At 38.1% G+C, this 25,150-nt stretch overlaps 1 protein-coding gene across 13 annotated transcripts in view; it reads right to left on the bottom strand.

Annotated features, from left to right (window-relative positions):
• The window catches only part of KDM4C (lysine demethylase 4C), a 221,225-nt gene that overhangs the window by 66,412 nt on the left and 129,663 nt on the right, over positions 1–25,150 (bottom strand). For all 13 annotated transcript variants that reach the window (XM_081945825.1, XM_081945829.1, XM_081945833.1 and 10 more), the window contains 4 exons: positions 25,009–25,120; positions 6,823–7,004; positions 4,877–5,090; positions 4,166–4,242 (listed from right to left, as the gene is read on the bottom strand). In XM_081945825.1, coding sequence (XP_081801951.1) covers positions 4,166–4,242; positions 4,877–5,090; positions 6,823–7,004; positions 25,009–25,120 — 585 coding nt within the window. The remainder of the gene's footprint in view (positions 1–4,165; positions 4,243–4,876; positions 5,091–6,822; positions 7,005–25,008; positions 25,121–25,150) is intronic.

The following is a 25,150-nucleotide window of genomic DNA, read 5'->3' as shown; positions in this document are numbered from 1 at the left end:
GATGGTAGGCAGCTGCTGTTCCTTGAATGAGTATAACTCAGAAAAAAAAGCCTTCAGCTCCAATGTCAACCAAAGAAGAACCAATGCAGATAATCAAATTCAAGGTTTTGATTATGATCTTTAAAGCGCTTCATGGCACAGGACCTAGTTACATGCAGGATCGCATCCTGCCCCACACATCCCTACGACCAATTCGCTCACACAGAGAGGGACTTCTCCGGGTGCCGTCCGCCAAACAGTGTCGGGGGGCGACACCCAGGAGCAGAGCCTTCTCTGTGATGGGCCCAGCCCTGTGGAATGACCTCCCCCGTGACATCAGGATTACTTCCGATCTCCGCTCCTTTCGTGTACAGCTGAAGACCCACCTCTTTCAATTATCTGGCCTGGCTCAACCGTAATTTTTCTTACTCCTCCTGACTGTCTTTTTAAATTTTAAATTTTAATTTTACATTGGGTTTCTTACAATTGGGGTATTTTAATGGTGATTTTTAACTGTCTATGTAATTTGTTACCTCCTCCGTGCATGTGTGTCTTTGTATATATGTATGTTTATGTGTTTGTACACATGTTTTATGTTCTATATGCTCCACTGTACGCCGTCCCGAGTCCTGTCTGGAAAGGGAGCGGCTAATAAATCCAAATTTATTATTATTATTATTATACTGCCTTCCTTTCTCTCTCATATATAGGTTCCTGACCTGAAGCTGGAGGAAGGCATCCCAAGCTTTGAGAATGCCAGCAGCATGTATAGAGGTTAGAAGCAAAGCAAAGAAATAACCATTTGCAGTGGAAACCACCTGATGGGAACTGACATTGTTCCTTGTCCGACCCCAGTGGTAAAGAAGCCTTGGATATTAAGGGTACTACTGAGGAGAGATATTTTGTAGGGACACTTGCAACATCAGAAGATGTTGAACATTTTATGAATGTTCATAAAATGTTGCATGAATTCTTGACACTTGGACTGGATCCATCAACTGCACCTACCTCTGCACTGAAACGTGACTTCTATATTTGGACTTTCACTTCTGTGCTACTGCCTGATCCCCTGCAACCCAGATGGAAGGCTGATGCCTGATTTATGGCTCTACAAGCAAACACAATGATGTATTTTCTGATTTATGACTGGATTGTTTCACTTTCTGCTGGAACATAGGTTGTGAAGCAGTTGTTCATAGAGTTGCTCAAGGCTTATACTTACAGTTCAGTTCTGAGGTCCAGCACTAAAACCTACTCTTACATTTATCCATTCATAGGTCTTCATCATAAATTAGACATGTGTAGGTATTATTAGATGAGAAACCCTCATCATTCTAAAAATAACCAAGCTACCTACACAAGGAAACTTATGATCATTCTTCTTACTAATGCTAAAAGGTGCCATGTCAGTTCCTTGGCTAAAAGAAAACTGACACACTCTTGTTAGAGCAGCAGAGCTGTATATCTCTGTTTAACTGAACTAAACCGATAATTACATTCTGACTTAAAAGACACACTGTCAGTTCTTGGAATTGACTTCTGCCATTCTCCCTCCTTTCTAAACCCACCCACAACTCTTACTGAAGCTGTAACAAAAGGTGTCTCATAAGTCCCAGAATTTCTGATTGCCGGATAAGGAACTTTCACAATTTTATCGGGTAGCCAGCAAGGGAAGAAAAATTCAATTTTGCCTGGAAAGAGTGCTTACCCTGCTAAAACGAAAACATATTACAGATTCAGAAATGGACTCTAGAAAAATTTTAATAGCAGCTCACCAAGCAAACACTGAATTAGCTATACATATGAATCACCGTTTTTTGTATGAATATGTTCTAAATTGGCATTTGCCATTTTATTTGCCTGCCTTGGTTAATATACACTTCATGTTTGCTATCTTCTGTTTGTTCTTTACCAACAGCTAGAAGGAATTATTGTCCCTTCCAACCTCTTCAGTCTACTTCTTACTCTTCATAAAAGGAAATAAACTAAACTGCTGTGAAAAATACTAATATATTCCATAGTGGGATTGAGGCAAAGTCATTATTTATTGCAAAGTTCATTGCTAATGCTTCTCTTTCCAATTTGTGTAGGACAAAGGATACATTAGAAGTAACTTACAAGCATGTTATGAAAAAATATAGATACCAAAGTTAATTAGTAAAATGAAGTAGTTTTTAAAAGTAGCCCAGTGTTGTTTTTAGTTACTCAGTTTTTATGAGGAACAACTTAGCTAAGGATTTGGGTATCTTGAGGCTGCCTTCTGCCATGTTTCATTCAGCACCCAGATCTGAGAGACCTCAGGAACAGTTTTCATGTCACTGCCCACTTCCCTTGGAACAGTATTTCCTCCGAGATCAGACTGTATCCAAAACTGTTACAGTATCAATAGGCCATTAGGCTTTTCAAAATGCTTTTTCAGAGGGCCTTGGGGAATCTGTTGCAATGTCTTCTTTCCTGCGCCAAGAATAGCACTGCTTGTTTCTTGTTACTTTTAGGCAATGATGTTTTAAAAAAGTTAGTGTTTTAATCTCATTACTGGATGGGGGAATGTTATCTACTAATAGTCACACATGAGTGGAGCAGCACATAAACCCAAATAAGCAAGTAAGTAAATATAATTTTAAGTGTACTTTCATAGCTGTAATAGAATGTATGGATGACCTTGGGGAATGAGGGGAAGACATGCTGTCTAGCAAACAAAGAGATAGAAGCCCTCAATGGCTTAATGGTCAGAGAAAGAAACGTAGGAAGGACCTGTCCTAATAGATCAAGTAGTTAAAACTGACAGTGGAAAGTTTGTACAATCAAACTTGCAAAATTGTGTTAATGTACCCTTGCAATAAAGTAAAGATACTTCACTTAGTCCTGCTTACTGTCTGGTTTACCTGGGAAGGCTACAATAGCTTTAGGTGGAAAGAAATGTCAATTTTTACAAAATGAATGGTAAATTCTGGACTACTGTACTATATGTTGAATTTATTAGCAATTATAAAATAAAAATAATAAGGGAGCACATATATTTCTGAATAATTTATATCTCTTTATACACATCATGTTTATAAAAAGTTCCCACAACACTCTGGGTTTGGGATTTTTCCACTTCTTTAATCACCTTTACTTTCATGAAACGTCTCAACTAACTTGAGATAAATGAAAGTGTTCCTAAATGTGAAAGATGGCTCAAATTTCAGTAGTTTTATCTTCTACACTAACAACTTAATTATTTTGAATATTTTAATTACTGTTTCCTCCAGTCGAACTGAAATTATAAAATTTCAGTATATAAAATTAAACTAAATTCTTAGAGGAAACCAGTAATTATAAAAGGATTGAGCATTTCTTGAGGAAAAGAAACTTTACACTGGAACAACATAAGAAAGATATTCAAGGAGTAAGAGGTATGGATCTTGAAACCATTCAACTCCAGACATGTAAAAACATAAACATAAGACATAAATATTTTCATTTAAAGTACCTTAGCAACCCTCCCAAATCCCGCATAAAATACATTTTTAAAATAGAAGAACATGGGAAATATTTGCATTACCTTTACATCATAAACTCGATAGAAAAGAAAGATCTCAAATTATTGATATTTGGGGGCATACATTATATTCTGTATGATTCTTTTATATACCAATTACCTGTATTATATGTATTCAACAAAGGATTTTAGTCTATTGCCTTGAACCTATGAACTTAACGGTAGCATTTACCCTTCATTGATATCAATTTTAAATTTCAGTCTGTTCATCTAGCTACAAAGAGAAGTAATAAATTATTGGCAGTCCATTAATCTTTCTAGATGGAATATTGTGCAAACTTGGAATAACTTGTGCAGTACTCAGCAATTTAAAAGTGGTATCAAAAAGCCTCAGTTGATTAGTTACAGTTTGGAACTAGTTGGCTATCAGCAGCATTGCAACAACAAATAATGAGAGGAATTTCTGATGGCTATTAGTATCAAGATATTCAGTATTTGGATTTTTAATTTATACACTTTATTTACCATATACCAAAGTGAAATCAAAAAATCATTCTGAATTCTAATTAAAACAAGATGTTAAATTCATAAAATAAATACTTCATGATTCTGAGATACATACATTTATGTTTTATTGTCACATATAATCTGGAGATTTAGTCGGTCGGGATTTTGAACAATTAAATAAAGTTCATAACTTACAGCTGTCCAGGCTCCTCTTTTGCATCTACAACAAAGCCATCCATCGTGGATTTCGTGGGAAGGAATACCATAGCAACCTACAATGAAAGAGCAAAAATGATACAACAGGTTTTGCACTTTGTTATTTATCTAGCTAAAGAGGTAACATGTAACTGAACCATTAAAAAAAGATAGATGATTTGTATGCTGTGATTAAAGAAAGTGAAGAACAAGCATTTTCTCAAAAATATGCAGCTGAAATATATATCTTAGCAACAGTTCTCATTCCTCAAAACAGTTGTCTTTTAAAATTCTTTGACTATGTTAGCTTGCCTATTAATCCAATATATTTGCCATGTGATAAAATTACTACTTGACTACTAGAGCAATAATGTTCTATGATGAAGGCCCAGCACTGTGTAATGTGTAATGCTGCAATTCAATCAAGTAACTTAAGTACCTAATCTTTAGATATGGTGTAAAACATTGTAGTAGAATTATAGATTCATACAAAGACAACAGCTCAGTTATTCAAATCATGCTCTATTTCTGCTCTATAGAATATTTAAACCTATTTTCTGATTTCATCAGTATTAGGCCATTTCATTTTTTTATACAAATGAGTTCTATATCATCATACATGTCCTCCAGGAGTAATGATAGATTAATTATTGTAGTTATTCAGAGATTAGCTTAACAATTCAAACTAGAATGTAAAGCTATGATACATACTTGCATGGACCTGTACACAACATTCTGCACAGGATATTAGTATACTAGTCCCATCTTCTTCAATAAAGCCATTGGATGGATAGTTTTCAGTATTCTCCTCGCTATAAATAAAACATATCTCTGGAATAAGTGGTTTTGTCTTTTCATTGGACATACATATTTCTTTTTGCTTTGTTTCTGACCAGGCATATATTTCTTCATTAGGTTTATCAGCCTGAAAAATAATTTTAAATAAAAAGATGGTTATTCAATTTTCTTTTGTTTTTGTAAATTTTCTATAATTCATAATAATATTACATTCAATGCAATTTATTTTTGAAGGTGGCTTTTTTTTTGATAAAATTAGAAGTTTTACTTCTAATTTTAGAATTAGAAGTTGAAGAAGACTTTGGCACTTATTTTAAATCTTCTTTCTGTCACCAAATTCAGTTCTTACTATTAATTTTTATCATTAATAAAATAAGAAAAGAGCAGAAATCAGTACATTGACAATGAGGGAAGCATCAAGCATCATTCTATAAAGTAAAATTGCATCTGCTGTAGCCAGGGAGCATTCGATTAAGACCTGGAAATTTTGTCTCATGAGGTGTACAACCAAGAATATCATCCTTCTATAGTTACACTAGTTTGAATTCAGATTCAAAAGAACAATCTAAGCTCTTGTCAAAAATGGAGAGTATATTAATTAACTACCAATGTGATGTTCACCTTTTGATAAATTGATAAACTTTAAGGATGATAAGTACAATATAAAGAGTAAAATATATGCAAGACAAAGAGAATATGCCTTCTATATCACAACTATCAATGCACCTAACTGGATATTTATTTTATTTAGCAACATGATGAAATAGATTATTATCCATGATTATATATCATTAATATCTGAACAGCCAAAGCTAGTGTAAATGCACTGAAGAACTCTTATATTGACAGTTAGTCAAAATAATTGCAATGTAAACAATAGAAGAACGAGAAAACATTTATTCCAGTCTGAAATGGAAAAGACAGGTATGTGAAACAGGATTGTCACATCAGCTGCCAAATTGTGGAATGCTGTCTTTAAAAACTCAGTAGCTTCATTATCAGGGTCAGTTTTTGGCTTTTAAAAATTCTCCTAAGATTTTTTTTTATAACTTATTGATCTAATTGTTTTGATTCCAAGTGTGAGACTAAATGTTTATATTATCCATTTTTATTGTGCTTTATGCTGGGATTTAAGATATGATTGTTATTTTATATCTTAGTTGATTTTATGATTTATACAATATGTAAAGTATTGTATAAAGTATTCTGTGAAGTACGTAATAAATCAAAAGACATAAATAATACAAAATCATTTCAGCTCTCTGTAGCAAGGAGGAAAATACCAAATCTGGACGTAAAATGGGAATTAAAAACATTAAATAGGGTTTATTTGAAAAATTACAAAATGATCAAATCTTTCCCCTTTATGCACACATGGAAAGGCACTTGATATTGAGAATCAGTTTTTCATAAATGAAAGAGGAGATCCAGGATAGAAGAAATATGCATTTATTATTTAAATTAGGGTGTATGTGTCTATCTACATTGAGGAATCTGCTAAGAATGAAATTATGCTCCCGATTTAGATATATATGCGTGCATGCGCGCACACACACACACATAAACTTCCTCTCTATTTCTTTTGTCACACCATGCAACTAAGCAACAAAGATCATTGCTAAGAGCAAGAAGCAAAGTTCTTCCTTCCTTCCTTTTATAATGGTAAGTATTAGGATTTCACAAACCTCTCTTGAATTAGAGTACTTATTTTGACATGCTGGATGGAGATGTATTTACCCTTCAAACCTTTACATGTTAAGAATAGAGAGACATTTTGTAGTTTCACAATAAAATAGTTTGGTAAGTACCAGAATTTCTCTGTAGCTGTACTTTTATTTTTCAAATAAAAACTTCCTTACCTTATAGTAAGGTTTGAGGAGGGTGCAAATGGCACAGTAGGGTTCCAACTTGGCAACAGCTGCATTGTGCTCCTTTTCAGCAGTAAAATTTGGTATTCTGTTCTGCCAAAGATAGACTAGAGGCTTGGCCCAGGATTCTGTTTCTTGTATTTCCTCTTCAATTAAGAGAACCTCAGGCAGTTCTTAAAAGAAATTGACATATGAAATAACTATATTCTGAAGGTAAAAGCAAACAATTATTTAAGTGGAAGTTTAAAAGAATGGATGGCAACTTCATGAACATGTGTAAGAGTAAATGAATTAAGGTTTGAAAGGTAGCTTGTATTGCAAAGATACCAAGAATTCCAAACAATAAACCAGTTCTTTTAACTCCCCATTTATGACAGATACTCATTCCTGCCAAAATCTATAACGAGCAATAATCTAAAATGCCTATCATTGATACTCAGAACAATATGCTATTTTGAAAAGAAGTCTTTAAAGTTATTAAAATCTTTTATACTTTAAAGAAAATTATGTATCATAAAACAGAATGTGATCTTGGGGTATTATAAAATGAATTTATGATTAGCAAATCCTCTGCATAGAAGAAATTTAATGGTACCCTATATGTTGAAAGAACAAAATGTTTACCTATAACAGGCTTTCTTTGAATGATAATCTGAACATTCACAATTATAGGTTCTACACCTGCTCAGATCTTTGTCAAGAACTATTTATAACTATTGTGCTTTTTGGGGAAAACCCAATTGAAACTTGGAGGAACAACCTTCCCTTCTGCAGAAAATCAGAAACTCAGAAACAATGAGTACTGATTTTAACAGTTAATTTATTCAAAGGAAAGGAAGGCCTGGAGAAACGTTGTCCATTGGGTCACGATGGGTCAACACAACTTCACAACTAACAACAACAAAATGTCCTTCGCCAACAGAACTGAAAAACTAAAAAAAGCATTGGTTTAAGACCTGAGATGTTACATGGTATGACATCAGTTTATTTGCAAGATTGCATCTCTGAGGGTATTTGCTCATGACACCAGGATAATGTTGCAGGATCCAATTTGAGTCAGTCACTGGGATCAGAGGTTTGTTCTTCTAAGCTTTTGGATTTGTGTTGGATCCCATCCTCAGGGAACTTCTCACTCTCTAGGATGTATCCTGTTTCCCTGAAAATAAGACCCCCCTGGATAATAAGCCCAATTGGGCTTTTGAGCGCCTTCACTAAAATAAGCCCTCCCCTGAAAATAAGCCCTCCTCAAAAATATTGCAACACAACAGGAGCAGCGATGAGGTGACCACACTCACCACCTCCTGCCCTCAAAAATAATAAGACCTCCCCGAAAATAAGGCCAAGCACTTATTTCCGGGGGGGGGGTCAAAAGAAAATAAGACCCTGTCTTATTTTCAGGGAAACACAATATGCACAGATTGAACTCAGATTGAATCCTGCAAGATAAGAGGAAGTTGGAGCCTGAGAATTGTATTGTTAGATGGACTGGATAATTTTGGTTGAGTGCTTTTTATAAGGTTTTTTTTGGGGGGGGGGATTATTTGCGTCAATCACCCAGAGCTAACTTACATAAAATGGGCAGCCATATAAATCAAATAAATAAATAAATAAATAAATAAATAAATAAATAAATAAATAAATAAATAAATAAATAAATAATAAAGTTCCTTAAAAGTTATACACCCTAGAAATATACATCAATTTTAGGTGCAGATTATCCAATGCCTATTGACAATTAGATGGTTGAAATGATCAACTGCCTGCAAACCACTAGTAACCTCTGAGTGCAAAAGAAATTTCAAGTGGACAGAACTTAGGCTCAGAAGATCTTTTTACCACCGACATGCAGTATTAGTATTTCATGAAGAAAACCCTTAATAACCATTTCTATTGGGTCATATGCAAGCAGACAAATGGCACTATTGAGATGTAAGCCCCAAAGTCTTTGTGCCAATTATCATACCATTGCTATTAGACTGACTGCATTTTGATATGAAAGGAAAATCTTTGTGGAGAACTGCATCTGCATAACTTCCAATAAAACAGTGAGAATGCAAGAGTAAAAGTAACCAGTTTTTCTAGGTAACATACAACTTCAGACGTTGTAATCAGTTTAAAGAGTGCACCAAATATGACTCTCAAATGAATTTCTTTGAGACAGTTAAGAACCTATTGTCAATGCATGGATATGGATTGCTGAGAAACAGAGGTAGGCAGTTATATATTTGCCTACATTCTTTAATGCTATGGAGAGATCAGACAGGGGAACTGAGACTAGAGTATTTTATTTAATTACAAATTTTAGATATTTCTGTAAGGCAGTAGTCTAATCTTAATTTGGAAACACACACCTCTATAATTACTTTTCTGACATACCTAAAACAGCAATAATTATAAAACATTTTAATAGTGCTTTTAATGTGAAATTATATCACTTTTACTCTTCAAGCATGAAATTGTTGGGAAAATGCAAACAAATCTGACTGCTATTGTAACTTTTTTCCTGTGTTCTTAACATAATGCTAAACAAGCAAATCTAAATCTGCATGTGGTTTAAATAATTATATTTTTCTTACAAGTATACATTTTTTATATTGAAAATGAACTTTAGCTTTTTACTGAAAGTGAACTTCAGCTATTCATGCAATATTTTATTTTAAAATACAAATCGACAAAGGTCTAAAAGGCTGAAAAAAATACATTTCATGGAGTTGGTGTTGATACCATTTTGTAGATGATTACAATGTCATTATATTGAAAATCTTAATTTAAGCCAATGTGTGCGTCTCAATTGAAAAAAATATTCTCACATGAGAAATCACTGTGTTATCTTTCTTTCTTTAAATTATTTTCAAATCATAATTATTAGCTAAACCTTCTTTATCCCTTGCATAAAAATATTTTTAGAACAGCAACTGTGCATCACTCTGCACTCTATCCTCTTCCCAACCCAAGAAATAAAAGAGAATTAGACATCTATAATTTGCTGAAATTATTATTTTGAATTACTAATTTGCAGAAGAAACTTTTGAGAAGAATTAATCTGTTTAGTTTTCCATCTTCATATCCTCCAGGCATTATACCCAATGTTCCCTCTAATTTTTTTTCAGTGTGTGCAGAAAAGTATAGTGTCTGAGCGGCACATTTTCATGCCTGAGCACCTGAATCTGTTTTAGCCATAATTGTCATCAGAGCAGATATTGGGGAAGGGGGCAAGGAGGAAAAGAGTCCCCTCCCTCTCCCTCAGATCTCCAGGAAGGAAGGGAGGGAAGGAAGGGGGATGGAAAGGAAAGGAAATGGGAAAGAAGAAAAGGAAAGGTTTGAAGAAGGGAGGGAAAGGGAAGAGAAGGGAAGAGAAAAGAAAAAAAGGGAAAAGGAAATAAGGAAACAAAAGAAAACGAGAAAGGAAAAAGAAAAGGAAAAGGAAAAGAAGAAAAGGAAAAAGGAAAAAGGAAAGGAAATGGGAAAGAAGAAAGGAAAGGATGAAGAAGGGAGGGGAAGGGAAGGGAAAAGAAAAAAGAAGAAAAAAGAAAATAAGGAAAGGAAAGGAAAGGAAAGGAAAGGAGAAAGGAAAGGAGAAAGGAAAGGAAAAAGGAAAGGAAAAAGGAAAGGAAAAAGGAAAGGAAAAAGGAAAGGAAAAAGGAAAGGAAATGGAAAAGAATAAAAGGAAAAAAGGAAAGGAAATGGGAAAAAAGAAAGGAAAGGATGAAGAAGGAAGGGAAAGGGAAGGGAAAAGAAAAAAGAAGGGAAAAGGAAATAAGGGAAGGAAAAGAGAAAGGAAAGGAAAAAGAAAAGGGAAAGGAAAGGAAGATAGAAGAAGGAAAGAAAGGGAAAGGAAAGAGTGGAATGGATTGGTTCTGCTCAAAAATCAAGTCTCAAGATCCCGTGGACCCCTTTGGCTCAGGCAGTCCAACTCCACACTGCTTCCCTCTCTCCGCAAAGCGAAGGGATCGCAGAAAGGCTGCTGAGCCCAAAACGGGGCTTCAGACAACGCAATGCCTGAGAAATGGGGGATTTGCAGAGAAATGCAGGCTACAACCAGTGAATCGTGTTTTCCCAGCAACCAACAAAGCCCCAGAGGACCAATGGGAATTCTCCCTTCTGCAGCGTCATCGATCTCCGGGCAGAGTCTTCCTTGACTTCACCCGCTGGAGGAGAGAGTTCGGTGCAGAGAGAGGAGGGAGGGAAGGGGAATATTTTAAGTCATATTTTAAGACATTAAAAAACACTGCGGGGCAGTTGGAAACTATTGCGTGGCGTTTTCTTATTACGTGCGCGGTCACTCAGCCGGCAGCTTACAGGGAACATTGATTATGCCATTAATTTACTTTTAAATATATTTTTATGAAGCTAATATTTCTGATGCCAAATAATTACAAGTAATCCTCAACTTACAACCATAATTGAGCCCTACATTTCTGTTACTAAGCAAAACAGTTGTTAAATGAATTTTGCAACATTTTACAATCTTTCTTGTACAGTGTTTAAGTGAACCACTGCAGTTGTTAAGTTAGTAATATGGTCATTAGGTGACATGATCTGTGAATCTGGCTTCTCCATTGATTGCTTGTCAGAAGTTTGCAAAAGGGTCATTCCATGTCAAGTGTTCTGATTTCAGAAAAGTGCCCAGCTTGACCACTACAGATTTCAATGAAATTTGGTGTCAACATGCACATACAGGTAAAACTCGAAAAATTAGAATATCGTACAAAAGTTCATTTATTTCAGTAATGCAACTTAAAAGGTGAAACTAATATATGAAGTAGACTCATTACATGCAAAGCAAGATAGTTCAATCCATGATTTGTCATAATTGTGATGATTATGGTTTACAGCTCATGAAAACCCCAAATCTACAATCTCAGAAAATTAGAATATTGTGAAAAGGTGCAACATTCTAGGCTCAAAGTCTAATCAGCTAATTAAGCCATAACACCTGCAAAGGGTTCCTGAGCCTTTAAATGGTCTCTCAGTCTGGTTTAGTAGGAATCACAATCATGGGAAAGACTGCTGACCTGACAGTTGTGCAGAAAACCATCATTGACATCCTCCATAAGGAGGGAAACCCTCAAAAGGTAATTGCAAAAGAAGTTGGATGTTCCCAAAGTGCTGTATCAAAGCACATTAATAGAAAGTTATGTGGAAGGGAAAAGTGTGGAAGAAAAAGGTGCACAATCAGCAGGGGTGACTGCAGCCTGGAGAGGATTGTCAGGAAAAGGCCATTCAAAAGTGTTGGGGACTTTCACAAGGAGTGGACTGAGGCTGGAGTCAGTGCATCAAGAGCCACCACACACAGATGGATCCTGGACATGGGCTTCAAATGTCGTATTCCTCTTGTCAAGCCGCTCCTGAACAACAAACGTCAGAAGCGTCTTACCTGGGCTAAAGAAAAACAGACCTGATCTGTTGCTCAGTGGTCCAAAGTTTTCTTTTCTGATGAGAGCAACTTTTGCATCTCATTTGGAAACCAAGGACCCAGAGTATGGAGGAAGAATGGAGAGGCACACACTGCAAGATGCTTGAAGTCCAGTGTGAAGTTTCCACAGTCTGTGTTGATTTGGGGAGCCATGTCATCTGCTGGTGTTAGTCCACTGTGCTTCATTAAGTCCAGGGTCAACGCAGCCGTCTACCAGGAGATTTTGAAGCACTTCATGCTTCCTTCCGCAGACAAGCTTTATGGGAATGCTGACTTCATTTTCCAGCAGGACTTGGCACCTGCCCACACTGCCAAAAGCACCAAAACCTGGTTCAATGACCGTGGGATTACTGTGCTTGATTGGTCAGCAAACTCGCCTGACCTCAACCCCATAGAGAATCTATGGGGCATTGCCAAGAGAAAGATGAGAGACGTGAGACCGAACAATGCCGAAGAGCTGAAGGCCGCTATTGAAGCATCCTGGTCTTCCATAACACTTCAGCAGTGCCACAGGCTGATAGCTTCCATGCCACGCTGCATTGAGGCAGTAATTTCTGCAAAAGGGCCCCAAACCAAGTACTGAGTACTTATGCATGCTTATACTTTTCAGAGGTCCGATATTGTTCTATGCACAATCCTTGTTTTATTGATTGCATGCAATATTCTAATCTTCTGAGATTGTGGATTTGGGGTTTTCATAAGATGTAAGCCATAATCATCACAAGTATGACAAATCACAGCTTGAACTATCTTGCTTTGAATGTAATGAGTCTTATCTCATATATTAGTTTCATCTTTTAAGTTGCATTACTGAAATAAATGAAATTTTGCACGATATTCTAATTTTTCGAGTTTCACCTGTATGTCCCCCCAATGAACACTTGTAAAGTGTTACATTTGTCGATGCAATACTTGCAGAGATATTTGTTTGATCCGATACCGCAGCATTCTACAGTATGACTCTGAGGGTTTACCAACTTTGAGACATAATATCTCCAGCAATATTTTGTTGAAAGAAACAAAACTTGGCCAACTAGTACAACTTGGTGTGCTCTATTAAACAAAATAATAAAAATATTCTCATGAGAGATCTCCATCTAGATAAACTGGAGCAAAGTTGGCCGAAAATGACTGCAGCTCAAAAAAAGGTTAAAGTTTGGTTTTTTATATCTCTGGAAGGAAAGGTATGAGAAACATGAAACTTTGTGCATAATAGCTTAGCAACACAAGGTTTTCGAATGTAAAATTTCATTTTCCTACTGCTTTCCAATAGTTCACAAATTGAGTGTAAAGTTGACGGTTTTTGTAAAAATGCCAAAAATAGTGTATTTTCAGCCCGCTTTTACAAAAAAACAGACCTTCTGGAAACTCTATTAAATAATTCTCTTTGGAAAGAGCATGTTTCAACCCCCTAAAAAGTAGGGTTGGTGTTTCATCACAGATGTATAAAACTCTAAAAATAGGGACAAAGTTGAGGATGGTGCTATGGCAACATCACATGCATTCTATTATTGTTTCATCTTCTTTGTTTTATATAGACATCATTACTACTATTATATTGCGTTGGTCCATGGTGACATTGTCACTATCAGTTCAGGCACTAGACCCAGCAATCCCATCGCCACAGGGGGCGTGCCGCCCAATAGCTGTGCAAAATGAGCCACAGGTGGGTTTCTTGGTTCAAGATCCCAAGCCTATAGTTTGGTTTCTTCTTCAAGGTTCCAAAGCCTTGTGTGGGTATCTGTCTGGTTCCCATGCCGATAATTGGGCAGCTTAGTCTAGGTTTCCAAGCCTAAAGTGGGTATCTTATATGGTTCCCAAACCGACATCTGTACTGTTCATATAAACTGCCAAATTCCAACAATCGCTTATTTATTATTGAATTTACATGCCACATTCTTTAGTGTCGTTTCTGGGAATTGATACTGTTGACATGATGATGTAACTTTTGGAAGCAGCCCCCCGTTTCGAGACTTACCTAGCCGAGGTAATAGCCACCAGGAACACAACCTTACAAGCGAGTAGCTTCCAGCTGACCATCCAGAGTGGTTTAAAAGGCTCAGCCATAAGGGCCTGTAGCACCGTGGGAAGGTGTCACATAGGAAACCTGTGGACTGGCGGTGGACGAAGGTGGGCTGCCCCCTTGAGAAACCTCTTAACTAAGGGCAAATGAGGTAGCGGAGTGGGGCCCTCCCCAGGTAGCACCATGGCCAGTGCTGCCAACTGTCTCCTAACCGTGGCTAGGGATAGGCCCTTGTCCAGACCCTCCTGGAGGAATTCCAAGACATGAGGGACCATGGCCCTGGAAGGGGTCACGTGGGTGGCCTGACACCAGGAAACAAATGTCACCCAGGTGGAATCATAAATCCTGTTGGCTGACTATCTGAGGGAGGCCTTGATGGTTCTGATCACTTTCTGGGACAGGAGGGTGCCTCTCAGGCGCTCCTGCTCAATCTCCACATGGCCAGTTGGAGCCACTGTGGATCTGGATGGACCAACTTCCCCTGTAGCAATCTCACCTCCACCCGGGGAATCCTCCATGGTCACCCTGCCGACAGACTCAGCAGGTCCGCGAACCAGGCCCTCCTGGGCTAGTAGAGGACCACTAGGATTACTTCAGCCTGCTCTCTGACTACCTTCTGGATGACCCCGGGAAGGAGAGGTAGGGGGAAAACATAAAGCAGCCCAACCAGCCACTTGGAGCGAAGGGCGTTGACCCCCTCCGTTCCCCGAGCTGGGAACCGAAAGAAGAACGGCAGCTGAGCATTGGACGGAGTGGCGAACAGGTCCACCAACGGTCTCCCAAACCTCTGGCAGATCCCTTGGAAGAGCTCCTTGGACAGACTCCACTCTCTGTTGTCTAACATCTCCCGGCTCAGCCAGTCCGCCTGATGGTTGTCAACGCCAGTGATGTGTTGCACTCGGATGAAGCGCAGGTGTTTCTCCGTCTAGTGTCCCAGTGACATCGCCTCGGTGTGCAATGCTCTGGATCGTGTGCCCCCCTATCGATTGATGTGCGCCTTTGCTGCAACATTGTCTGTTAAGACGAGGACGTGATGACCTTCTACTGAGGTTTGGAACAGTCATAGGGCAAGGTGGACTGCCCGGAGCTCCAGCCAATTTATGTTGTGTTGAAGGCCATTCTTTGACCACCGGCCTTGTGCCAGCTGGGAGCCTAGGGTCGCCCCCCCCCCAACCGAACAGGTTGGCGTCCGTTCTTGTTCCCTGAATTCGCAGACCTTGAGCAATGCCGGGGACATCCACCACTTGAGAGACATCAGCACCTGCGGCATCGCTGGTACCTTGAGCATCGAGTTGCTGGAATCGGCCCTCTGATATGGCAGCAGTCTCCATTAGAGCGTCCTGGCATGTAGTCGCGCCCACAGGACCACCTCGATGGATGAGATGAACTTCCCCAGGAAGCTGGAAAGAAGGGCTACAGCGACACAACAATCCTTCCAGATCTGGTTAATTAACTTCAACAAGCTGGAACTGTGATCTGGGGAAAGAAACACTCGACCCCACTGGAAATCAATCACACACACCCCAGGTGTAGGATTCGGGTGGATGGGGAGGGAGTACTCTTCTTGAAGTTAATTGAGAACCCTATGCCATGGAGGGTGTCAATGACCTGCTGAAGATCTGACCTATACTGAGCAGGAGACACCCCCTGGATGAGGATGTCATCTAGGTAGCAAAAGAGCCTGATGGGAATCTCCCTCAGATGGGCAGCCTCTACTGCTAAAGTCCCTGGGGGCTGAAGCCAACCCAAACGGTAGAACCCTGTACTGGTAGTGAAGCCCTAAGTAGGAGAAGCGTAGAAAACACCTATGCTCGGGGATCTTGGGGATGTGCATGTAAGCCTCTGTGAGATAGGAGGGACCAGAACAAGGTAGGAGGGAACAATCCCATGAAGGCGGGGGGTTCAGGCTCCCAGCTGGATCCCACTGGCACCTGACTATGACTATGGATAGGTGCCAGGGTTGGCCTGGACGGATCTCTACCTCCCAGCTGTGTCCCTAGGGATAGAAACCCAGGCTGGTTATCTACTTGGTCAAGATCCTCCATGGAGAGGGGAGGGGAATGGGCAGCCCCTCCTCACTGCACCCCCTCAGGGAATCAGGGGACCTGGGGGGAGAATCCTGCCTAGAAGGGCACCCCAAGGGTGACCTGGACCTGGATCTGGAAGGGGAAGGGCTGATTCTACCCTGCAGGGCCCACAACCTCTCTGCCCTGGAAAAGGTCTTTAATAGAGCCCTGTGCCTCCTATCCTCGTCCTTCTGGCAGGCACGGGAGGGGCAAGAGTCAGCTGAGGCCTTAAGCCTCCTGGAGGAGGCAGTGGGACACTGCCTGGAAGAAGTACCCTCCCCCGGGACATAGAAGGTGAAGGGGCCCCGTCTGCCATTGCGCTCTACTTATGGCCACTCCTCATGCTTCTGCCCGATCCCTCACCTCCTCTTCAGTTGCAGCAGCCGGTCTCTCTCCCCTTTGAATTCTGGGGATTGTGCTGCCGCTGCGCACCTTCCCAGCTGCTTCCGCGGCTTTCCCTGGCACCGAGGGCTTTGCGCTCTTCTCCATGCTCCCTCCGCTCACTGGTGCTTAGCTCAGGCTTTAGAAGCTGTCGGGCTGGAAACCAGAGCCCATTAGCCTCTTCCGGTGCTGATCACGAGGCCTCCAGGCTCCACGTGGTCGCCAGCTAAAATGGCCGCCGGAGCAGCGACCCAGCCACCGGAGCCTCCCAATTCAAAAAAAATCAAACCCCAAGCAGCTGGAAAACCACAGCCACCAACGGGGAACTTACGAAAAGGAGGAGGTAGAGTCCCTGGAAGGCAGGAAGCCGTGTTGGTTTGAGGAGGGTCCAGTAATGGATTTTCTTTCAGGAGTCAATCTTTTTTCAGTCTCTATGCTGTCCAGACTGGATTGAAACTGGAGTCAGAGGAGAAGAACCCAGAGGCGTGGCTTCAGATTCAACCCAGTCTCGAGGCCAATTGGCTGTGACAATGCCCTCACTGGACCATCCTGCAAACCCACTCTGGAAAATAGGAAGAATTAGATTTATAAATACATAAATGGGTATATTGGCATATAAAATAGCATTTGTAAAGTACAGTTCAAAATTGGAACAATTAAGTGCATACTCAGCAAGGAAATCATTATTTAAAGTCAGTTGATCGTCCCTTGACTTGTCCAATAGAAAGTGATGGGAATTATTTGAATGATTTCTTCTCATATGAAATGTACCTGTAATACCACGCACCACTAAACTTTAGGATAATTCAATTTTATTCTACCCATAGAATTGTTTTGTATCTAGTATTCTAACAGCTTAACTATTTCATATAAGAATCTATTTTTTAAACTTTATTTTTCTGCTGCCTTAATGTGAAACAAAACCCATTTAAGAAGCTGTGGGATAGGTGAACACTGGAATGTCTATTACAAAAAAATGATCAAAGTTAGCTTATCTAGAAAATTACCTAGTTTCAATAATAATGCATGTGAAGTGTATCAGAGCCAATCACACTTTTTAAACAAAGCCTCCTTTATGCCACCATTGACACTGTTCCTAATTTTATACAGAATCATTAAAATTGAGCTGAAATATAGGAATTTGGGTTAAACTAGATATATGTTAAATGCTAACAATTCTGTACTGCAATATTGAGCATTGTGAATGTTTTAAGAGGTAATAGGTCACTTAAGCAGAATTGCATTTTAGCTTTATGCTTATCAATTCTGTACACAATTATAATAGGGGAAAAGGAAAAAAGGACATCGGGGAAAAATACACTGTAATCAGACTTTCATTGAAAAGGTAGATGAATTCTTAAGGACCTCCAAACAGTCCTAACATTTCTGCTTGCTAGAACCCATCTTCAAATAGGACAATCTCCCTACCAGAGCAGTTAAATGAAAATTATACTTATTATTAATTATACTTATATTTGCTTCAGGAATATTTTTTCCTGAGTGAATAGATTCCTACCATAGGAACAAGAAGAACTTTTTTGATTGCCCAGACTTAAATAACACTGATATTTCTGAGTCTTTAATTAGTTTGTGATGACACTTTATTGGTCTCTGATGCTGTTAAGTATGTATGTATTAATTTTAGAGTCTCTTTTTAAAATATTGCCTTATCTACAGATGATGTAAGCATTCCCTTGAAAACTGTTGCAGCTGTTATAAGACATAACATATAATTTAAAAATAAGCAGAAAAAGAACCTTCAAAACAGGAATGTTAGGGTTGATTGTATGTTAACGTTTTAATGAGTCACTAAAGTCTTAAAAGACTTCAAAAGTCAGTAATTGCCACTATTTCTTCCCAATTACCTTATTTTTTGTTTTGTCAAGGTAAAACTATTCTTTACTTCACCTGTTGCTTAGCAGACTGAGTAACTGTCTGAACTGTTTGGGCAGAAAAATAATTAGACATAATGAAGCTTGTAATGACAATTTACCATATTTTTTGGAATATATATTAGTGCATCTTATACACCGAATATAGCCATTTTTGGCCTCCTGAAGCCCCGCTCCTGCATCCCATTTTTGTGAAAAATGGGCCATTTTTGCCTTCCCCCACCCCTCAGAAGTACTCTGCAGGCTTCAGCAGGGCTGGGGGGAGGGAAAAATGCCCCTGTTTTGATGAAAAACAGGCAAAGAACGGGGGAATTTTTGCCTTATCCCAGCCCTGCTAAAGCCTGCAGAGTGCTCCTGGGGATCAGGGTGGACAAAAACTTTTTTTTCTTACTTATCCCTTCAAAATCTTGGTGCATCTTATACACCAGTGCATCTTATAGTCCAAAGGTATGGTAATTTAGAATTCACATTTAAAAATTAATTTCCTTTAGATTTATTATTTAATTCTTCAGACATTAAAAGTATTTCAATTGTAGGTACCATTCGAAGAAGAGAATCTATGTATTTGAATCTGATTAAGGCCCTTGTTTACAATTCAAGGATTAACCTAGATCCAGTACCTCAACACTATATTGGTGTTATTACAGAAAGTCTATCTTTGGCTTACAGACCACATATGCTCCTTTTCTAGATGAAAAAGATTTGGTATTAGTGGTATATTTACTGGTAATGTTCAGGCTGGATTACTATAATATGCTTTTTATTGGATTGTCCTTAAAACCAGTTTGAAAGATACATTTTGCATTACCAATGGAAGAGAATATTTGTAGCTGTGGACTGAAGTGAGGGACCCTTAGTGATTTCTGAATTTGATTGTCATCAAGTTCTGTGATTGGCAATGATGATGTTACCTATTTGGATAATGAAGCATTGGCAAGAAAATACCAAGCTCAGAGAGCACCAAGAATCCTACATGTTGTATTCTTTCTTAAAGGGTTTCTGTCACAGACTCCAGAGTAGGTTGCAGCTTAAATCTCTTTATTATGTAACATTTTGAGATATAGTTCATTCTCAATGTTTCTTTCCTCTTTGTATCTGCTACAACATCTCCCGGGACTAATACTATACCATAGTGCAACTGCCTCAGAATGTAACAACAGAACCAGAATATTTGCAGGATCCATGTATTGCCATGTAATTCTCATCCTTTTAGATTCAACAAAACATCTACTGCAAATTTCACCAGAGAGGAATTTAATATGGTGCCTGGTGTTTTTGAGATGGGGAAAATGTTTCTATAATAGAACAATATTCTCTTGGCAATGCCTCTTGCCACTCCTTGTTACAATTTAAAACATCCAAAACTATGGTTTACAAAACTGAAGTATGATGCTCATGAAAACAATTTGCAATGAAATTAACAGGCCCTACCATATTGAATGTTAATAATTAGTAGTAAATGAATGTTAATATTGCTGAATTACACAATACAGTACACAAAAGCTGAATTAAATCATTTGTAAAAAAAAAAGATGATGCTGAAGTACTTCTAAAATTAATCAGGATAGGAAACCGGGATTTGCGGTCTCCGCCCCAACATCTTCAACGTCCAGCCCCAGTGGACAACAGACTTTAACTTCTTTGCTCCAACCTAAGCCTTCTGAGGTGGACTTCCAACAGATGTCTGAACAACTCTTAAAGGGGCAGGAGGACTTAAAAAATCAACTAAAAGAAATACAATACAATACAATACAATAGTAGAGTTGGAAGGGACCTTGGAGGTCTTCTAGTCCAACCCCCTGCCTAGGCAGGAAACCCTATACCGTTCCAGACAAATGGCTATCCAACATCTTCTTAAAGACTTCTAGTGTTGGGGCATTCACAACTTCTGGAGGCAAGCTGTTCCACTGATTAATTGTTCTAACTGTCAGGAAGTTTCTCCTCAGTTCTAAGTTGCTTCTCTCCTTGATTAGTTTCCACCCATTGCTTCTTGTTCTGTCCACAGGTGCATTGGAGAATAGCTTGACTCCCTCTTCTTTGTGGCAACCCCTGAGATATTGGAACACTGCTATCATGTCTCCCCTAGTCATGAAATGAACAAGCAGCTTAGAGAGAACCAAGACCGGGCGATCCAAAACTCACAGAGACTGGAACTTTTGGAGCACGGGACGGCTGAGATGAGGGGGGAGGTGAGGGGGGTGCAGAAAGGGAACCAAGAACTTGAGAACCACCAGATAAAAATGGAATTTGAAAGGATGTCCTTTTTTCTTAGATTTCAAAATGTAATTGAGGCTGATGATGAAGATCTAAGGGATATTATGACAAACTTATTGGCTGAATATATTAAAAAGGACAAACAACAGATGGGGTGGGACATAGACCTAGAGTAAACTCAGCATATGCCAGAACACACAACGTTCCAAGGTAGGTACACATTAAATTCCTTAGAAAGACCACAAGAGATGAGATTCTGAGTGCACAAAGGGGCAAGCACTAAAATACCAAGATAGAGAAATAGCCATTCTGAAACAGATCCCTAAGAAAGTGAGAGATAAAACAAAAAACTATACGCTATTAGCGAAGAAATTATACCAGAAAGGGGTGTGGTTTAGATGGCTGATGCCAGAAGGTATGCTAATATTCTGGGAGGACATGAGAGTTAGAATTAACACAACCACAGAGGCTCAGGCCTTCATGGAAAAAAATAAAGTCCTCCTAGATAAACCTGACGACATTGCACAGGACATACAGGACATGGGAGGTGCTGGAGCTCTGCTGGAGGGGGGAGAAGGGGCAACATCGAGAAAACTCAGATCACAAAAATGAACAAGAATATCTGTTTGATATAAAATGATTGAAACTATTTGAAGATAAAAGTTTACGTGCTGACAAAATACTATTAAGTAGTAATAATCTAATGTATTAATAAATGAAAGTTATGAGAATGGGGGGGGGCATTTCCTGCATAATGTAACTGCCAAAATTTGTAACCTGTTCCACTACCCCTTTCCTTGTTTATTTCTTTTAAAAACCAATAAAATTTTGTTTAAAAAAAATTTAATCAGGATAGGCACAATTCAAATTACTTCAGTTTGCCTTAATACTTTCCTTATTTCAGTTCAGTACTAATATTACCATGTCAAAGATTCCCAGGATTGAACAGACAAAATATGATAATACCAGATCTTTCTTGTGAATCATTCCAATTTTCTTCATTTTTAGCCAAACAAAGATAAAAGCCATTGATTTTTCGGAAAGACTATTCCAAGATTGTGTCTTTGCCAGCTGCAATATTACTTTTGCTAAAACAACACCATGCCTAAGGTAAAATGTAGCCAACTATCCCTGAGGAGTTAATCAAGGACTTCCATTAAAAGTTAATGACAAACTTACAACTATCCAATTTTCAAGCTATTTATTGTGTTTTAGGATTCTCTTCTCCCTCTGCATAGTCAAGACACATGCCACACTGAGTGATCCTCTATATACAATGAGCCTTATGACAGGTTTTTTTTTCTGGCCTTGAATCATAGCAATAGCAATAGCACTTAGATTCATATATTGCTCCATAGTGCTTTATAGCACTCTCGGCATATCAGTATATTGTCCCCAACAATCTGGGACCTCATTTTACCAACCTCGGAAGGATGGAAGACTGAGTCAACCTTGAGCCAGTCAAGACTGAAATCCTGGCTGTGGGCAGAGTTTGCCTGCAATACTGCACTCCAACCACTCTGCAACAATGATTCATCTTGGAACTGGCATCTCTTCAGCAACTGAGATTGACAAACTCCATTTTTGCTTGCAAGACATTCTGTTTCTTTTCTCTCCTCTTTCAGCTTCCACCTGACTCCTACTCCTGCCAGCTTCATTTCAACTTTTCCTAGTCCTATGAAAGGGTCTATGTGATAACCCTTATTTGTTTTTTCTTTCAACTCTTTCCCAGACTCAGATTATAATATACAAGTATTACATGGCTGCATGACAAGATGGAATATGGTATTTACCTTCTCTATTCTGCAACATAACCATTAATTTTATTAACATAATCCTGTGCTTAAGCACTTTCTTGGTAGCAACAGCCAATCAGAAATTTCATACTGGACACAACTAGCAGAATATGAGTAAAATGTTATCCCTACTATTTTATGAAAAGCAAGAAAAAAACAAAGATACATCACAGCACACTTTATTTGTTCTGCAGACTAGTAATTTTTGAGTAATTACTACACTACTGACTATTTTGATATATGTGGTAGGGTTTGATTTTTTAAATTGGAAGAATGATATAGGCGAGGGGAAATGTACTTCCAGATCTTTGGATCTGAAAGAAGTCTGACAAGGACAACTTAAAATAGCCATTTACTTATGTTCAACCAAGGTTTACTATTATCTTTAGACTCAAAACTATTTAATCTCTAATTTAAAATGCAGCAATTTCATTTAAATTGAATAATTTTACCAGATGGGTTAAAATGTTAATATAGCTCTTTTTAGTGTGTAAATTACAGGAAAATTCTAAACCCACTCATAATCTTGTTCCCTTAGGACATGCATATATTACATAGATACAGTTGATGGCTCAGAACTTAATATAATTTGAAGACAGATGCTTCACAACTAATTGAACTATGTATTCAGTGAATTGGTGAGATTACCCCAACTTCTCCAGTGCCAGTTCTGACATACAGGTATAGATCTATTCAATTATTCACCAAGGAGATTAAACAAAAACAAAGTTATATTCTGTAGCTGATCCATCCCTTATCAGTCTATAAATATCAAAGAGAATAATTCTATGGTTGTAAAATACTAAGGCAAGAGACAGATGTCCAAGGTTTATCACTGAATATCCTTCAGTTCTCCAAGCAGCAAAAAAAATGATTTAGGTGTATGCATTAATTCAATCAAAGACTATAGACAATTGCAGCATTTCCTTTATACTGAGTAAGCAAAAACAGATTAGCATAGATTTAGTAATTTGTGCAACCTTATTGTCACTGACAGTCACTTCAAGAAGGTTACTGTTTTTTATATTGTTATTTAGAAGCACGTTAATTCTGATTATGAAGGCTACATATAACTTATGAAGGCTACATATAACTATCATGGCCAACAACCATTAGCAGCTTCCTTGTCTGATAAATCTTGGTCTGTTGTTATTTACCATTTAGATATTTTTACAACAAACTGATTACTACCTCTTTCAAATTGCTACCTCTCTCAATGTTATTCTGACTCTCAAAGAAATTCACCATCTCTCAGACTAATCAGCTATTCTTCTTATACGCGTAGCAAACCAAATTAGAACAAACATTAAACGATACTTTCTCAAACTCAATTCTGTTTTTCCTTGTAGTTTTCTACTGTTTTCCTTAAATGTATTGTTTAAACAGATAGATGTTTCAGAAAACCTCATAATTCTCTGACTTAAAAACTGTAAAGTAATATACAGGAGTCAGTCCACCCTGCATCTCTTATTCAATTGGAGGCAGCTGTACACAGGGAAGCCACACAATACCCAGTGTTGAACATTTAAAATCCAAGCATGTAAAAAAAGTTATAAAATATAAAAATTGCAATAGATATTGTACACTATTTTTTACTTTTTGATTAACCTCAAAACAAAGCAATGTAAACTTTAAAATAAATATGGCTGTGGTGTTAACGGTACTATTTGTTTTGCAATCTATTTAAAAGCCGACAATGGTACTAACCAGGAGATAAACTCACTAATTCTAACTACATTTAAATAGATTGAGGAATAACCAAATCATCCAAACTGAAAGGTCTTTAGACAATGCTGGCTCCCTCGGCCAAAAATGGAGATGAGCACTGTGCCTTAGAATTGGACATGAATGACAGGGAAATCTTTACTTTAGTGTACTAGCAATATAAAAAGATGCACTTCTTCTTGTTTCATACTTGAAATTAGGTACAAAATTCAAAATTTAATAAAGGAGAAATAAATCAAACATTTTTTGACCCAAAACTGGGTTAGTTCCAAATGTGCACTTAAGATCCAATTTCTCTCCCTGGAAAGTGGGTTTGATATCTTTTTTAATGCTTCATTAAAACAATGTTTTTATGATGTTCTAAAGCTGTTATGTTCTGGGCAGAAGTAATTACAGTATTTAAGCAACAATTCTAAGTATCTTACCAGGTCTTTTTCCCATGCATTCAGAAGACAAAAAGAATAGTAGGATGGAAAGGACATTATGTATTCAGGAAACAGGCCAAAAACATTTAATGCAGTTCATTCTACAATTATTGAATTTTTGGCATGAGATCAAATACCTTTTCATCTATATCACTTTATCACTAAGTAACATTTAAAATGTATGCATATTAATTGATTGGAAAATATATTATTACATGATGCTTTTAAAATATGCTCACCTTCATCACTTATTGCCTGCTGTTTAACCAACGTCATAGGAGATCTGGCAGGAGGTTTATTTAGCGGATGACGCCAACTTTTTGATGTTTTGTTTTTTTCTCCTTCAAACATCTAAGAAAGAAAACATATGCTGAGTTTAAG

Source organism: Natrix helvetica (assembly GCF_964273705.1).
Source record: "Natrix helvetica genome assembly, chromosome: 2".
Classification (NCBI taxonomy): Eukaryota; Metazoa; Chordata; class Lepidosauria; order Squamata; family Natricidae; genus Natrix; species Natrix helvetica.
The sequence above is the reverse complement of the archived record's forward strand: the minus strand, read 5'-3'. Positions and strand labels throughout refer to the sequence as shown.